This window comes from Hemicordylus capensis, chromosome 1 (assembly GCF_027244095.1).
Source record: "Hemicordylus capensis ecotype Gifberg chromosome 1, rHemCap1.1.pri, whole genome shotgun sequence".
NCBI lineage: Eukaryota > Metazoa > Chordata > Lepidosauria > Squamata > Cordylidae > Hemicordylus > Hemicordylus capensis.
This window is the reverse complement of record NC_069657.1, coordinates 289568085-289585573: the sequence shown is the minus strand read 5'-3', so window position 1 is coordinate 289585573 and position 17489 is coordinate 289568085. Positions and strand designations below refer to the sequence as shown.

At 41.1% G+C, this 17489-nt stretch overlaps 1 protein-coding gene across 13 annotated transcripts in view; it reads left to right on the top strand.

The window, feature by feature from the left end:
* Positions 1-17489, top strand: part of ERICH1 (glutamate rich 1) — a 204651-nt gene that overhangs the window by 17937 nt on the left and 169225 nt on the right. For 9 of the 13 annotated variants that reach the window (XR_008313879.1, XR_008313882.1, XR_008313881.1 and 6 more), the window contains exons 2-3: positions 3096-3248; positions 11346-11465. The exons of 1 other annotated variant lie outside the window; for it this stretch is intronic. Coding sequence is in view for 5 of the 12 variants with exons in the window: in XM_053286156.1 (XP_053142131.1) it covers positions 3096-3248; positions 11346-11465 (273 nt within the window). In the remaining 7 variants the exon portion in view is untranslated. Of the gene's footprint in view, positions 1-3095; positions 3249-11343; positions 11466-17489 lie in introns of those variants that run through there. 3 more of the 13 variants (XM_053286154.1, XM_053286153.1, XM_053286159.1) reach the window with 3 other exon arrangements.

The following is a 17489-nucleotide window of genomic DNA, read 5'->3' as shown; positions in this document are numbered from 1 at the left end:
GTCCCAACAACAAGCAATTCCACCAGCTAAGGTGTGGATCAGCAGTGGGGAAACACACAATGTAATACCATCAGGACACAGAGTAATGTACTACATGTTATGGAAGAGAAGTGGGGAATCTGGGGCCAGGCTTCTGCTTTCAGCAGCAGCCCCAAGTTTTTATTGGGGACATGCATTTCACCTTAAATTGGATTATCCAATGACCCTGAAGAGTGGGACTCTCCTCCCCGCCCCCCGAACACTTCCTTTAACCTCTCAGCTTGTAGAGTTTACGTGTGTATGGGAAGGGGAAGCAGAACAGCACACAGATGCTAAGCCAGTATGTTCTAATTGTCTAGCCCCAGGAGACGTAGTTGGAGTACTGTGTGTGCAAGTTGTTTGTGGTCTTGGGCAAATTACTACCTCTCTGCTTCAAGTCTCTATCTGTAAAAGCCAATACTGTAACAGTCTTTGTCCTGGCCAGGATTCTACCTGGAAGGTATCGGAGTCCTTATGATGCCTTTCATGTGTGTCCGTTCGAGACAGTGGCACCACACTGAGTATGCAAGGAAAATACGAACTAGGAAAATATTTGCTGCTGCCACTGGTGACCACACTTGTGGAATTCCTGTCTGTTATGATTTTAGCTTTATTTGCTCTTGTCTTAACACTTGTAGTGATGCAGTTTTGCAGCCTCCTCAGTGTATGTAACTTACAATTATCATGTCATTTATACTCTTTCAAGAAGCAAATACAACTGTTTCTTCATGAAGTAAAAAATAGTCAATAAGGAACATTTTCTAGATAAGTATGGTTTTTTAAACTTGGGATGTTAAAAAAACAAACCTTGTAAGTCATTATTTTGTCCCTAGACAATATTGAAAATTGGTTGGGAACTTAGGATTGGTCACCCTTAAGGTACACATGTTACTTTCTGGCTCAAAAACTTATGGCTAGATAACATTCCTGAAATTAAGAGCTTGAATCGGTGGGGCATTATGACCATAGGTTCTGCACACTAACTGCTTTCGACCAGGTGTTCTCATTAAGAGTGTAGTTTTTCCCTTGATTTGTAATCCAGTTGTGATGTTTTAGTATAAATTGCTAGTATCGCCTTATACTTAGAAGTAAGATGATAGAGGCTAGAAAGATAAGATGTAAAGTAGCTGTTATCCTATACACAAAGGGAAAAAATCCCCCACCCCAAGCAGATAGTTCTGCTTTGCAAGTTCCATTCATTTCAATGGGGCTTTCAGTTAAGCTGCTTTGAAGCCTCAGTTCAAAGAGAAGTCGCTAGTGACTTGCATCTCCTGTTCCATCACAGGGTAAACTAGATGCAACTTTAAACCCATTGTTTGCCCTTCTCCAGGTGCAATGTGTAGGGAGAGGTTTTAACGCTTTGTCTTGTGCTGCAGTCCCAATGAATATATCCCCACCATGCTATTTGTCCTGAGAGGAAAGCTGCCAACAAATACCTTGCAGGAGGTGTTGGTGTTGGGACTGTAGCATGAGAGGAAAGGGCTGTCCCCCTTCTATCTGGATTGGGGGCCCTGCAACTGTTTTTCACAGACACACAGAAGAACAAATGATGTCTCTACAACAGTGGCTCTCTTAACCCATAGATACACATTTTATTCATTCATTCATTCAACATATTTTTATACTGCCCAAAACTTACGTCTCTGGGCGGTTTACAATAGAGACATTTACATTTCACAAAGGTGCCAAAGAAACCTCATAGCTTCTTGGTCAAGGCCAGCATTGCTCTGCTACATTGAAAAACCTCCCCTTCAAGAAGTAGCTCAAATAAGGAGTATCATGTTTTCCCCAACTTCTCTGTCCTTTTCAGAGGGGAAAAAATAACTCCAATTGGGGTAGGGAGAGCATATACTTTAACTTTTCATTTCAGATATGGAAATACCTAAGGTAGGCACTTAACTTGGTTTCCTAACCCTACTTCTCTGTGTATGCATTAAATCTGCGGCACAATGGGAATTCTGTGTGTGTAGGTAGGCAGACAGACAAGAACCTGACATTTTAATTCTATGTGCATCGCAGCATATTGCAATGTTATCTTTTTGAGTGATTATCCCATGGATACCAACTAATCTTCTATGCTAGTGTCAAGTAGTAGTGTTCTTTTTAAAATGCCAACAGATGCATTCTTTCCTGGTAGCTTCCTTATCTTCTTCGCAGGACAAAGTAATGCCATATTTATTACTATCTTAATTTATTATTTATTATTATCAGATTCATACTGAATCAGAGATGAGGTCCCTCCCCCCAGCTCTTTCCTGTTAAATATGGTGGGGTGGGAGATCTTAATTTCAAAGTCCCTTTCTTTTGAGTGAATATAGGTATAACCTGATGTATTTTAAGGCATCATCTTAAATTCAGAAGTGCCTTCTATACAGGTAAATATGGTACTTGTTATGAAGTTTGCAACTCAGCTGTATCTATGCAAGAGATCATGCCATAACTTGGCAGGATCTGTACTAAAGAGGTTGCATGGGAAAAGCACTTAGTGGCATTCACTCCAAGAACCAAGTCTTAGGGCTGACAAATATTGGTGGAGGCAGTCATTTTGATACAGGATATGGACAGACACAGCTTGTCCTCAAGAATGAACTGTTGGCATGGGATAATTATGGTGTGAATCAACCCTACATTGAATCACTGTATAATCAAAGGCAGCCTGTTTCTGTGGAGGGAAAGCTCCAGTTGCAATCGCATGCAGGGCTAATGCACACTGTAAATGGTTGTGTGATCAGTAAAGATGCAGATACCCAGGGGAGTAGCAAGGGGAGAAGGGGCCCGTGTTTCCCTGTCTCCCCAGCGGCCCCTCGGAGTGAGGGAGATAATGAAGAAACTGGGGTGTGTGTGGAGGGGGGGCCCTCAGGAGCTGGGTGGCTGGGTTCTTTGAACCTATCTCAATTATAGCTACATTCCTGCAGATACCTGTATATACATTATGACCAGCTTTTTTTTCTTCCTCTAAAACCAGTGCTCTCCACTTGAGGTGTCTTGAGAAAAAGAGTATGAGCATCGTGTTTATCTAGCATTAATAAATATGATCAATTGTAATAGCTGAATTATTGTATTTGTTCCATTTTCAGTGTTCAAAAAGAAGGTGCTAGAGAAGCTCTTCAGTGCTTCTCCTCCAGGTATTCCTGATTCAGATTCAGAAAGTGGAATTGTTCCAGAAACAGTTTCAGAGCCAAAAGCTCCAAAGAGTATCGAAACTTCCGAAGGATACTCCAGTTTACCAGGTAATATTCTTGAATATTGCATGAGGCTGTGATTTGTAAGGGATTTGTATCCTCAGCAATGGATAGTTACAGGCCAGTCTGCAATCTCTCATGGTTGGGCAAGGTGATTGAGAGAGTGGTGGCTAACCAGCTCCAGGCAGTTTTGGAGGAAATTGATTATCTAGACCCATTTCAAACTGGCTTTAGTGCAGGCTATGGAGTTGAGACAGCCTTGGTCGGCCTGATGGATTACCTTTACCATGGAATCAACAGAGGGAGTATGACCAATTTGGTTCTTTTGGAGTGAGAATGTTTATCTGCAAGGGGAAACCAGCAGGTCAGGAAGGGCTATGCATAATCTCTGATCTGCCCACCAGTTTTCTTCTGCTCCCTGCCCTTACATTTGCATTACCATTTGCATTACCATGATACAGATTTTGACACATTTTGTTTGGATTTAGGAGTTAGACAACAGGCACTTGAAAAGATTGATCGACTTCGTGATAAAAACTTGAGTTGTCTCTGAGTATCATCGTCATGGCACCCTGGTGACTCGGATTTGTCAGGCCCTCCCATGAGAAGTGCTGATTTGGGATCTAGCCCATAGTCTTCCAGTGATGTTACCACACACACATCCTTATCTGAAGAAAACATGATTTTTCTTAAGCATGTGTGGAAGGAGAAGGGCAATAATGCATTCCAGTAGTATCCTTCTTATATTATTGGGTGCCACTCCAAAGAGCCCCCTGACCTTGGGAGAAGGATTCTTAGGGTGCCACCACTGAATAGAGGAGCTTGAAAGCCCCTGTGCGTGACTGAAGCAGCTACTTATGCCAGTTTGGGATCCCAGCATATAAAAGACAGTGTGTGTGTGTAAGATATTTCACACACAGGGGAGGGTAGAGGTAGCCTGGTAGTGAAGGTGGTACTTTGACTTCCCAGTAGTATAGAAATGATTTCCCATGATGCATTCCTAGCAAAATGAACTGTAATTTATTATCAGATATCCTATCATTCAGAATTATTAGTAAAATGAAATCTCTTGCGATGCCAATATGAGGATGGTTTTTTAAAAAGAGGAGGATATTTATTGCTGGAAACCAATAAACAGATGCTGCTGCAATAAATCCTCATTTTTGACACATGCTTTTTGGAGTCAATATGAGTACTTCTCTTTGAGTAAGTGCTGTCAAGTCGGTGTTGACTCTTAGCGACCACATAGATGGGTTCTCTCCAGGATGATCTGTCTTTAACTTGGCCTTTAAGATCTCTCAGTGGTGTATTCATTGTTGTCATAATTGAGTCATCCAGCTTGCTGCTGGTCATCCTCTTCTATTTCCTTCAACTTTTCCCAGCATGATGGACTTCTTTTGGTTGATCCTAAAAGGGAGCTGGGTTTTGACATAATGTGTCCAAAGTATGATAGTTTGAGCATGGTCATTTGCGCCTTGAGTGAACATTCTGGATTGATTTGTTCTATGATCCATTTGTTTGTTTTCCTGGCTGTCCATGGTATCCTCAAAAGCCTTCTCCAGCACCAAAGTTCAGAAGCATCAATACTTTTTCTATCTTGCTTCTTCAAAGTCCAGCTTTCACATCCATAGAGTGTCACGAGAAAAACCATTGTCTGAACAATCCTAATCTTTGTAGGTATAGACATGTTATGGCATCTAATATCCTTTCCAAGGCCTTCATTGCAACCCTACCAAGTGTTAGTCTGCGGTGTATATTTTGACTGCTGGATCCTTTACTGTTGACAGTCAATCCTAAAAGGCAGAAGCTATCCACCATTTCAGTGTCTTCATTATCAGTTCCGAGGCTGGTTGCTGTACCTGTTGTCATTAGTTTAGTCTTCTTTACATTTAGTCTCAGTCCCATTTTCTCACTGTGCTCCTTGACTTTCATTAATAGAGCTTGCAGATCATCCGTATTCTCAGCTATTAGAATGGTGTCATTGGCGTAGTGCAAGTGATTGATGTTTCTTCCTCCAACTTTAAAACCATGCTCAGCTTCTTCCAATCCAGCTTCACTCAGTATATGTTCAGCATATAAATTGAATAAATAAGGAGAAAGTAGACAGCCTTGTCTTACTCCTTTGCCTATCTGGAACCTGTCTGTTTCACCATGTTCTGTCTGGACTGTGGCTTCTTGTCCTGTGTGTAAGTTTCTCATTGAGAACAATGAGATGTTCTGGGACACCCATTTTCCTAAGGATATTCCACAACTTGACATGGTCAATGCAATCAAAGGCTTTTCTGTAGTCAATGAAGCACATAATGACTTCTTTTTGGCATTCTTTGGCTTTCTCAATTATCCAGCATGCATCAGCAATGATGTCTCTTGTTTCTCAGCCTTTTATGAAACCAGCTTGAACATCCGGCATTTCCCTTTCCACATAGGGCTCTAAACTGCATTGGATTATCCTGAGCATTATTTTGCTTGCATGTGAAATTAAGGATATTGTGCAATGGTTTTTGCAATTTGTTCAGTCTCCTTTCTTCGGTATGGATATGTAGACTGACCTTTTCCAATCTGTTTGCCACTATGTCATTCTCCAAATTTGCTGGCATAGTTTGGTTAGAGCCTTGACTGATTCTTCTTCTGTTGCCCGCCATATTTATGTAGCTATTCCATCAATTCATGTAGTCCTCCGACTTGGTAATGACTGGAGTGCTGATCTAACTTCATCTTCCCATACTAGAGGTTCTTGCAAGTCGGGAATATCTTCTATAGTATCTTGGACATTGATGTCTCTGCTGTACAGATTTTCAGTATACTCCTTCCGTCTCTGTTTGATCTTCTCTGAATCAGTTACTATCTGTCCTCTGACATCCCTTAACATACCAGTTCAAGGTTGGAACCTCCTTCTGAGTTCAGAGATCTTCTCTTTACCTGCCCTTTAATTAGAGTGAGTTGATATGTAGGTGTAGAAGTGCACTGTTGTCTTTGGGCTCCACACATTTCCACACCTTTTGGTCAGAATTCTGCCTTATCGGTACTAGTATTGTTCAGAAATTACTCTGATTCTGAGGATTGTATCAGTGATACATTGGCAAGCAAGGCAAATATTGTCTATGCATATTCATAAGGGAATATTTGGCAGTGCAATAATGGAATAAACAACTTTGCAGACTGATTAAACAATTCATTTTAGCAGTTAATTACTGTGGAAAGAGAGAGCAACAGACTGTAATTATTACATTGCAGAGGAGAATGACATTTTAAATGCCTTTCCATCAAAGATTTGTGTTCTGTTGGCGGATTCTGCCAACATGACATTACTATCAATATGATAGCTGATTATTCTTAATGTTCTGAGGCCATGGTTTTGCTTTTTGTATCAATGGACGGCTGCTAGCTCTGTTTCTGGTGGGCCTCTAAGCTCTTTCCAGATGTCAGCAGGCAGTCTTCACTGACAGTCTAAAATGACCATAGCAGTTGATCCCTATCTTCATTTGGTTTCCATAAGGAGATGGGATGGTTGGCCAGTAGTCATCTTTTCGGGTCTCCAAGCACCCCAGAATTAGCCAGATGAAACAGTGCTGTGTTTTCATATTCTGAAGACTTAAGGACATCAGTCCATCAACTTATCCATAAGAGATACTTGGGCTTTTGACAGTCCTCAAAAGTAGTTCAAATAACAGCATGTAGTCCTTGTTTAATTGGACTGGGGAAAAACTTACAAGAGTCTCTGGTTATAAGCAAGTTCTGCATCCAAGTACATAAAGCCACTAACTCAAAGACCAAAAAAGGTTGCCCACAACAGTGGGGTGTGTGTGTGTGTGTTTAACTCTTCAGGTGATTTTTATTCAGGTATTCAAGCTGCACTCTTCAGATGTGAGAACGAGGGACAATCAGAGCAAGGAAGTGCCAATGCAGCAAGAGGAGCAGACTAATGGCACTTCCAGCCTAGCAGCACTTGTGCTCTGGGAAAGGGGCAACTTTTGGCACCCTCCCCTTCCCCAGGAAGCCCTCTGTGCCACCTGAAAATGTGTCCCCAAGGGCTGCACAACCCATACAGAGGGCTTCCTGAGGAAGGGGAGGGTGCCAAAAGTTGCCCCTTTCCCATGCAGTTAGGTTAGAAGCAGTGCTCTCTTTAAGGTGTATGCATGCTCACGTGGTTTTTTTTTATGTCCACTCAGTCAACTTTAGATCCTGCTCAGGTTGAATCAGGAAAGCCTCACTCTGAATTCACATGCGCACACACACACACTGCCTTGATGCTGCCTCTCAGAACAAAACTCATTCCGCACACAGACGAAAAAAATTAGAGAGAATAACACTGGTTGGAAACACTGTTAGTCTGCTTCTCTCGCTGCACCAGCACTTCCTTGCTTTTAATGTCAGCCAGTTTTTTTCTAAAAAGAAGATTCGTGTTTCTAGCTTCAAGCAGAAGTTCCTTGTGGTTGATGAGGGAAGCCAGAGCCACAGTTGGCCACTGCAGTTCAAGACAGTAACCTTCTTAAAGTGTGTGATATTAGAAATAAACTAACATCTCCAGTGAACCCAAAGTGCCCACATTTAGTCTGCCTTGCTTCCTCTTTGCATGGTTCACTGCTCTGGACTGGCCTTTCCTCCTTCTCCCAATCAGCCCTGGTGTGGGACTAGTAATTTCTCCATGTTGTTGTATTGGGTATGATCGAATAATCCAGTCATTTCTTACACAGAGACAGACAAATTCAGGATGAATAAGAATAAACTCTTATGTTGGAGGGGGGGTTAAAACGTAATTTTTATTTTTAAGTTTCACCTATAAGTTCCTCTTAACCTTGTTAAGAGGGTGAAATCTTAACTTTTAATCTTTTAATCTTAATCTTGTAATCTTAAAAAGTGAAATAGACCTCTTACAGTTAAATTTATTACCCTCAGAGGTGTAACTCTAATAGGGCAAGGGGAGACAGTTGTCTGGGAACCCACTGCCTTGGGGGCCCCCCAGAGGCAAGTCACATGACTGGCTCCCCCAGCGGTGCACCCCCCCCCGGGCTTCCTTCAGTTGTATTCATCCTCCGAAATTGATGTGTGTTAAGACCTGGAGCTACCAGAACAGTATGTCTTTCTCTACCATTAAATGACTTGCATCGTCCACAATTTATAAAACCTCTTAAAAATTAATTTAAGATGATGTCCTATTGTGGCACATAGGAGATGTGTGTATATATTATAAAATTTTAGTATGCTTTTTGTTACCACTATTCAGCCTCATTTACTGTAAGATTTCTTTACTTCATGAGCTGAGCTTCAGTGAGGGGGGGCTCCCATTTTAAAATATTGTCTCTGGGCCCACTCCAACCTTGCTATGCCCTTGATGACCCTCCTATGAATATATGAATAAAGGTGGCTTTTATTTATAAAGAAATATGGGGAAGATATCTTTGTCAGTCATCATGCAGCACAATAGTTTATATGCTTATAGTATCACTTGATACAAGTGGGAGCAGGGTTGGGGAAGCTGCCACAGGTTTTCATTCACCGATCCATCTTTGTCACCTTTTACACTTTCCTGATCTCTGCAACTGGCTCAGAAAGAGTTCTCTATAAATATTTCTGACCCTACTCACTACTTAAACACGGACATTTACTTGCCAACTCTTGGGGAACACTGATCTGCCTAGTGTCAACTGCTAACCCTTTGTTCTAGTTGAGATTAACAACTTTTTTGGGGCGGGGGCGGGATAATACTTGTCTTACAGGATTGTTGTTAGCAATGCAACAAGATCATACATGTGAAGTGCTAAGAAGAAGATTCCTCAAAATCATTATATAAATGCCTATTTAATTGAAAATTGGCCTCTTTTTACTCCTTGGTGACTAAATGTTCTGGGCAGAATCTCTTTTCCTCAGAAGAGAGACTTGGATGAAAAAATAGAGGATGAGCCTCTGGGGAAAGATCATTCTTAGTCTTTCTCATTTAAAATGTAAGCCTTTTCAGGTATAGGTGTGTTAGAGGTTGTTGATTTTTACCCACAATAGGTAAAACAGCAGAGCACTAAGGAATGAGCACACACTCCAGTTACTGAGTAGGTAGCAGAGGATGGTTTGGATATTGCAGCTATTGAGAGAAAACACATGGAGATCCTTGTGTGACTAAACACTAAACATTTATTGGTTAAATACACTTAGACAGGAAAGACCTATCTCTAATCTAAAGGACTACATAGTGGATAGTTAAGGAGAGAGAGAGAGATGTTTCCATCTGCTCTCTAGGAGGAAAGGAAGGATTGTGACTCAGCACAGGAAGTGCTGCAGAGTCAGTTCAGGGGTCATAGAGTAGGGACAGACAGGGAGACCCTGACTCACTGTCTCTACTCCCAATGCCCCTAGTGGTCATTAGGACAGTTGGTGCAAAAGGTCGATGCACTGGAAGTTCATCTCCAACAAGGTGTGTGTTAGTGTGTGCATGCATGTGCTTGCGCACACACTTCCTTCTTAATTTAGACACATTTTTTCTGAATTAATTGGAAGCTTGCGGGACACTGGTCTGGGATTTGCCAAGTCTTTTTCAAATTGTCTGTAGTTTATAAAACTTCTGCAGGAACTTAAGACAGCATTTCTGAGAACGGTGCAGCTTCTTCAAAAGAAGCCTGCTTGATAGTATCCATCAGATTTAGTTTATAACACTTTTAAGGAATGTTCGCATTTGCTTCGTTCTCATTCATTCCAGTGCTGATTAACAATTCAGTATTAATAAACGGTGGAAGGAGAAATCTGCCCCAAGACTTGGAAGTTTGAGGGATTTAGCATGAACTTAGGGAAATGAACTTAGTGAACAGTTTCGCTTAATTTTAGTTTGATATATGCCTTTTCAGATTGCATGATTAATCAGTTTTGCATCACGTTGCATTGTTTCTCTGTTTCATCTGACCTCTAAAGTGAAGACTTTTCATTAGTGTCTAAAACTATCGAGGGTGGAAGGGGATGGAATTGTGTTTTGACACTGTCAAAAATAAATCGGTGATGGTGATGAGATAAGCATTGGGGATTTAGCCTCCTAACACTATGAAATGTTCTAAATTTCTTCTGCTGAGCAAAAGAAGGCATACTGAAAACTTAGATTTCTCACTGAGATTTATGGAAGACATGCTTCATGAGCTCAGCAATCTCCTTTATGTGCCCAGAGGGCTGACGGGCAGGTGACCTGTATGAAGTCTTCATCAAAGCAATAATTGTGGGAGGCATTCTTTGAGTTGTGTTAAGTTCCTCAGTAGCTACAGACTTTGAAATCCACTAGATAATGGTATGACTGCATTTTGGCAAGCGTAGCCAAGTTCTATTAAGGCTCTTAAAAGTGCCTTTCAGAAGTGCACTGTAATTGATGATATGAGTGGTGTTTCTTTTTCCACTCCATAAGGTGATTGTAAGGATTGTTGTTTATACTAATTTCCATGTGATCACATTTGTAGCAGTGTTACCACCAGCATTATCCCATTTCAGCAAAGCAAGGCATGCTCAGGCAGGGCTGGAGTGCAGGTACTATTGACAGAAGTAGATCTTGGGTGGCTCTCCATTGATGCAACCTAAGCAACTGTATGAAGTGTGTAATTGAGTGAATTGGTAAATGTTGCAATATGTTCCTCTGGTTACATGGGGAAAGAAAAAGCCCCCCTCTAGAATGTGTACATGGAGAAAGTTAGTTATAATAATACAAGAAGAGCCTTTCTGGATCAGGCCCATGTCTGGCATCTTGTTTCCCATAGTGGCCCACCAGATGCCTCTGGAAAGCCCACAACCAGGAAATGAAGGCAGGTCCCCTCTCCTGCTCTTGCTTCCCTGCAACTGGTGTTCCAAGGCATCCCTTCTCTGAACCTGGACGTAGTTGCAATGATCTAAGTACCTTACCAGAACCTTTAATAGGGTACCCCAGTTCTGTTTTTCTAAGAGAATTGAGTTCTTATAAGCTTGGTCCTATGACAGAGTGGAATGCAGTCTCTTTTGTTCATTTGGAGCACATTCCATTCATACAAAGCAATTGGTTGTGCTACCTTTTTCTGCCATCCAGCCTTTTGATACTGGTGAAGGCAGCTAAACAAATTTTCCCCCTCTTTTGCTGTGTTAAGGGAATGTGGGCAGCTTGGATAAGCACATGTATTATAGGGGAAAAAACATGTTGTTATCTTCTAGATAAGGAGAGCATGGTTCTGCCTTCAAGAAAAATGTACACAGTGAATCCTTTCCCTGAAGGCTACGTACCAGAAAACAATGAAGCCAATAATGAAAATTCTGAAGATGATGATGATCCAGGTGAGACATTATGCCTACCCTTTCAGAGGCCAGAATTTAAGCCTGTAAACTAGAGGTAGGTGGACTGTTTGAAAATTGTACTATTTTAGATGAGCATACCAAGCCAGAGTCCAGCAGTGCCTTCTAAGATGTTGCCAAATCTTTGTCATCTTTTGCCCCGATGGTGTTTGTTTTATTTATTATTATTTATTATTAAAACTTTTATACCGCCCTCCAAAAGGCTCATTAAAAGACTATTAAAATCAGTTAATAATTAAAACAAAAATGATAAAGCATAAAACAATGATTAACAATAAAAAACATCATAAAACAACAATTAAATAATCAGAACAATTTAAAAACAAGTTTTAAAAAGCTGAGAAAGCCTGGTTGAAGAGATGTGTTTTCAGGCGTTTTTCTGAAAATTGCCAGAGATGGGGAGGATCGTCTCTCAGCAGGGAGCGCATTCCACAATCTCGGGGCAGCAGCCGAGAAGGCCTGTCTCTGTGTAGCCACCAAACGAGTTGGTGGCAACTGGAGACGGACCTCCTCAAGTGACCTCAACGGCTGGTGGGGCTCATAGCGGAGAAGATGCTCTCTTAAATAGAGTGGAACTGCCAGAGTGGGTACAGATTTGGAAGAAGGTTTATGTGGAAACATTTCAACTGGTCTATGTAGTGCTGGGAGCCTAAGTGCATTCACTTGGAAGTTGGTGCAGGTAGCAATGAAACGTATGGCCAGTTCAGACAGTGAATATTATTATTATTATTTCTTGTTTACACAGTCAGACAGGTGTTATTGACTGGTTTGTTTTATCCAGACATCGAGTCCTTCCCAAGGGATTATTTGGTCTTCTGCCACAGCCTTTCAATTTCAATTTGTAGATCTTTGTATTTGGTGATTTTTTCTATTTCTTTTTCTTCTATTCTGCTATCCCCTGGTATTGCTATGTCGATTATTTTGACTTGTTTTTCTTTCTTCTCGACTACAGTGATATCTGGTGTATTGTGTGGCAGATGTTTGTCTTTTTGTAGTCGGAAGTCCCATAATATTTTTACATCTTCATTTTCTTCAACTTTTTCAATTTTATGGTCCCACCAATTCTTGGCTACAGGTAGCTTGTATTTTTTGCAGATGTTCCAGTGTATCATCCCTGCTACCTTGTCATGCCTTTGTTTGTAGTCAGTCTGTGCGATCTTCTTACAACAGCTGATCAGGTGGTCCACTGTTTCATCTGCTTCTTTACAATGGCGGCACTTATTGTTTGTTGTGGATTATTATTATTATTATTATTATTATTATTATTATTATTATTATTATTATTTAATAATGGAGCCCATGCTATAGTAGGACCTAAGATATCTACATAACTGACTACATGTTTGAAAGTGCCTTAATGTCAAAATGTTATATGTGCAAACAGAAAGCTTCTTGAACATAACTTGCTTCCTGATATATTTATTTTTTTCATACAGGGAGATTTTGACATTACAGTTCCTTGATACATTGCTAAACAGCAGGCCTGTGCACAGAACTAAAAGACGGGAATAGCTTACCCAATCTGATCCAACCTGCAAATTGGTTGGTTGGTTTGAGGTCCTTTGGATCTCTCTGAAAGTTGGGATCGGGTTGGAGTCAGGAAAACCTAAAGAAAAACTTTTTTAAAAAACTGCGATACTCACTGTGAACCCGGAAGGAAAGTAACACAACACCAGAGAGTCACAGGGGAAGTGATGCAACAACTGAGACTCCAAGGGGAAAGTGATGAGAGAATCGCAGGAGAAACCCAGAAATTGGCTGCTGCTTAAAGCTGCAAGTGAAAAATTAGTTCAAAAACTTTTTTAAATGCTTGCAAAAAATAGATTTATGCATGGGCAGACAGAGGGCAGAAGATGAGTTCCACATCCTCCAGGCACAATCGCTCAACCCCACCCCATCCCCGCCACACACACCCCAACCCTCTGGCTGCTCCAATTTTTTTCAAAAGGGGTCAGAAGTCCAACTGAAACTGGACTGGCCATGTTCGGTTTCAGACTCTCTACGAACCCCTCCTGATTATGGTGAAATCTGACCATGTCTGATTTGACCGATACAGCTTTGCATAGGCCTGTTAAACAGGTTGCCTAGTACCTGCATGGCCACAGCCAATGGCAGTGGACTGTGTTTGGGTTGGTGAGTCAGAAGTTCTGTGTCTGGTTATTGACTGTATTTTTAAAAATAATAGTATCTGTATCTGCTCCTTGATCGTAAATAAATATATCTCTCAGGAGTTCTGTGTGCCTGCAGTCCTATAGGTTTCTAGATTATAACATGTGATTGTGCCAGACCAAATCCATAGAATGCTTTTTTTGTAGTTTCCATTTAAATGGTTTTTACGGATGCCCTCTTATCTTATCCCAGTACACTAGGAACTTAAATTTGTCAGTGGCCTGCTCTGTAGTAATGACAGACTGATCTAGCAAGCTTGTTTCACACAAACCCATTTACCAAAGCTCTGTGCATCTTCATAACTACTCCTTTTTGTTACCATTTAACATGTACCCTTAATAAGATGGTGCTTTGTTAATGTTATGCACTCTTCACTTCTCTTGGTTGAATGAATCCTACAGCTAAACATATCCTCATGCTGTTAAATAAGAGTTAAGGATCCCTGCCACTGCTTAGAGAGATAATTGTTTGCTTGAGGGTGGAAGATCTGGGTTTAAAGGACTCTGAAGTGCTGGAGGGTTGGTTTAGATGTGACATGGTTTAATTCTTGAACTGGGATTTCAAAATAGGTGTAACATGTTTCTTTACATTTGACTATGTTGCTGTCACACAGGAATTTGCTGGCAATGCAAATTAGACTGAAGTGGAGCCCAAAGTGAGTGATTAAACAGTAGCAAAATAATGTATGAAATGTATTCCCCATTTCTATCTACCCTTCTACATACAAGTGTGCCATCAAGTCGGTGTTGACTCCTGGTGACCACAGAGCCCTGTGCTTGTCTTTGGTAGAATACAGGAGGGGTTTACCATTCCCATCTCCTACACATTATGAGATGATGCCTTTCAGCATCTTCCTATATCTCTGCTGCCTGATATAGGTGTTTTCCAGAGTCTGGGAAACATACCAATGGGGATTCAAACAAGCAATCTCTGGCTTGCTAGTCAAGTCACTTCTCTGCTGTGCTATTAGGTGGCGTACACAGTAAGGTAGGTGCTCATATTTTCTAATGCATAAACGGCTGTCCCTTGCCTCAAAGAACACTGGTTAATATCCTGACTAATATAGTGCTTGTGTAATGAGCAAAGTTATGCTAGCACAACAAGATCATATAGTTGTGCTAAGAAAGAGAATTGTGCAAATCATCCCTTTTAAAATAAAGGAGATGTGTCGCAGTTGTGCAGTCATTCTTGTAGTAGACAACACTAGCCTGGAAGCTCTAGATCCGGAAATAGCTAGAGCAACAGATTTTTGATAGTGTAACATCAGTTTCTAAGGTCACCTTGCTGAAGCAAGTATTGGTCAGTGCTTGGATGGGAGACCCATGTATGCTGCCTTTGGGAACGAGGCCATAGCTTGGTGGAGGAGCATCTGCTTTGCTTGCAGAAAGTTCCAGGTTCAGTCCCTGGCATCTCCAGGTAGGGCTGGTAAAGACTCCTGCCTGAAACCTTGGAAGAACCTCTGCCAGTCAGTGTAGACAATACTGTGCTAGATAGACCAACTGGTCTGACTCGGTATAAGGCAGCTTCTTGTTTCTAAGTGTTTTGTTAGGATGTCAACCACTGCTTCCACTCCAACATCCAAGTAAGCTCACTTAATTGTGAGCAGGTTTAACTGTGAGTGTTTGCAGTGAGTGGTGTAGCCATTTGTCCCTAATTTAGAGATCGACTGTGGGCTGGCAAATACACATGGCATTGTTCCACCCACAAGTGTAGTTTCATCCATTACAACAAAGAGAAACAATTGGGGTGTGAAAAGAATGCACAGACAGATCAGGTCCCTCCATGTGAGTGAGCTGCTCATGTGTTTAGAAATCCTGCATTCACATTGGGACACAAAGGAACTTTGGAGTGAGGGAAATGCCCACCCATACTCAGTAAAGCTATGTAGTATTGAGGCTGCCATAATGACCAGCTTAAGACACGTGCTTACAAGGCAAATAAATTTTCAGTCCATAAACGTAAGCCACAGTGGCAAAATCATGGCTTTATAAACAAAGCAAGTCAAAGTGTTTAAGAATTAAAGGTAGAATGATTAGTTTGTCAGTAGCAAAATTTGGCAGGATTAGTCTCTGGATGCCACATGTACGTGTCTCCCTCTCCTTTATTTCTCCTCTTATTATTTATTTATTTATTTGATTTCTATGCCGCCCTTCCAAAAATGGCTCAGGGTGGTTTACACAGAGAAATAATAAATAAATAAGATAAATAAAATGGATCCCTGTCCCCAAAGGGCTCACAATCTAAAAAGAAACATAAGACAGACACCAGCAACAGGCACTGGAGGTACTGTGCTGGGGCTGGATAGGGCCAGTTACACTCCCCCTGCTAAATAAAGAGAATCACCATGGTAAAAGGTGCCTCTTTGCCCAGTTAGCAGGGGTAACTTTCCATTTTGTTTGGTCAGATGCTTTATAGCCTAGGCAGAACAAAAAGTCTGACTTATGACAAGCTTGTCTAACTGAAGACTGAAGAAGGAAAGCAACAAAGTACAGCTAGGTGAATGTATTTCAATATATGTTTTCATCTGTCTGCACATTTTTCTAGGTGCTTTCAAGCTTCCCCACCCTCACATCTGTGTAGAATTAATAATGCTATATTTCATTACTTTGTTTTGCCCATAGCTTTATTAAATATACATCCTTGTGAGTGAGCAAGATATAATTAAACGTACTTAGAGATAAAAAGCCTTTGGTTTTTTATCTTGGCATTGAGACTTGTTTGGCACAGCTTCTAGTTCATATTGTATAGCTGCTGCTGTGCTGTCCTTTTTTTTCTTCCCCGCCCCCCCTGCTGCCAAGCTGGGTAAACAAGATCGGCATCCCAGAATTCCACAACTCTTCCTCTGCCACCACTGACTTGCATCTGCAGCATGATCCAGGTTAGATTTGGTGGCAGACCATTGTTGGTGACTCATAGCCATTATTACATAAGGGCATGATGCCAAATCTGTGGTACATTCTAAAAGCTCATTTTGTATTCTCCCCGCCTTTCTAAGAGGGTCTTCCCACCACCCTCCGTAAATTATATAGTGAATTTGGAGCATATACTTGTATAACAACTGAGCTCCATTATATGCAGATTTCTGAGTGTTCACTTAGATCCATTTTCTGCTTCCATTTTGAGAAGGCTTATTTCTCAACTGATTCCCAACCCATGTGTCAACTGCCATGCTTACTGTAGTGGCCTATAGAAATTGCCTTGGCTTGTGGTGTCCCTCCATTAGAAGCTTGTGAATCTTTTGGGAACAGGTTGTGTGTAAGTGAGTGCAGAGTTCTATTTTTGGATGGGAACAGGAAGTTCCCTAACACTTCCTGTTGTCCCCCACTCCCAAACATGATTAAGAAACATGCCATGGTATATCACACATTTGTAGTGTGGGTCTGAAGGATTCAGCCTCATTACTGGTAGAGAACATGTAGCTAACAGTTTTATCAGGCAGAGTGGGATGAGGGAACAAGCATGGGTTTGGGCACTCTGTGTACTTGGAAGCCAAAACCTATTTTCTGAAAGTTGTCGCTTACAAAATTGTGAGCACTGTATTTTAAGAAAAGTAATAAAACAACTTGCAGAACACACAGTTAAGGTGTGGAGACAGTGTTATTGCTTTATAGACTTGATAAATATAGGGTTCTAAGTAAAAGATTAGAGTTGCAGAAAAAATGGAGAGGGTGTCTCATTTTCCTGTTAAAGTAAGTTGAAACGGCTGTTTCTTGATAGCCTCCTTTTAAAATCTTTTGGTAGGCAAGCTGCTACTTTTGACAAGGCATTAATGTGATGTTCAGTATTCAGGCCACAGATAAGCTATTATCCAGCAAACGCTGCTGGCTAAATCAATAT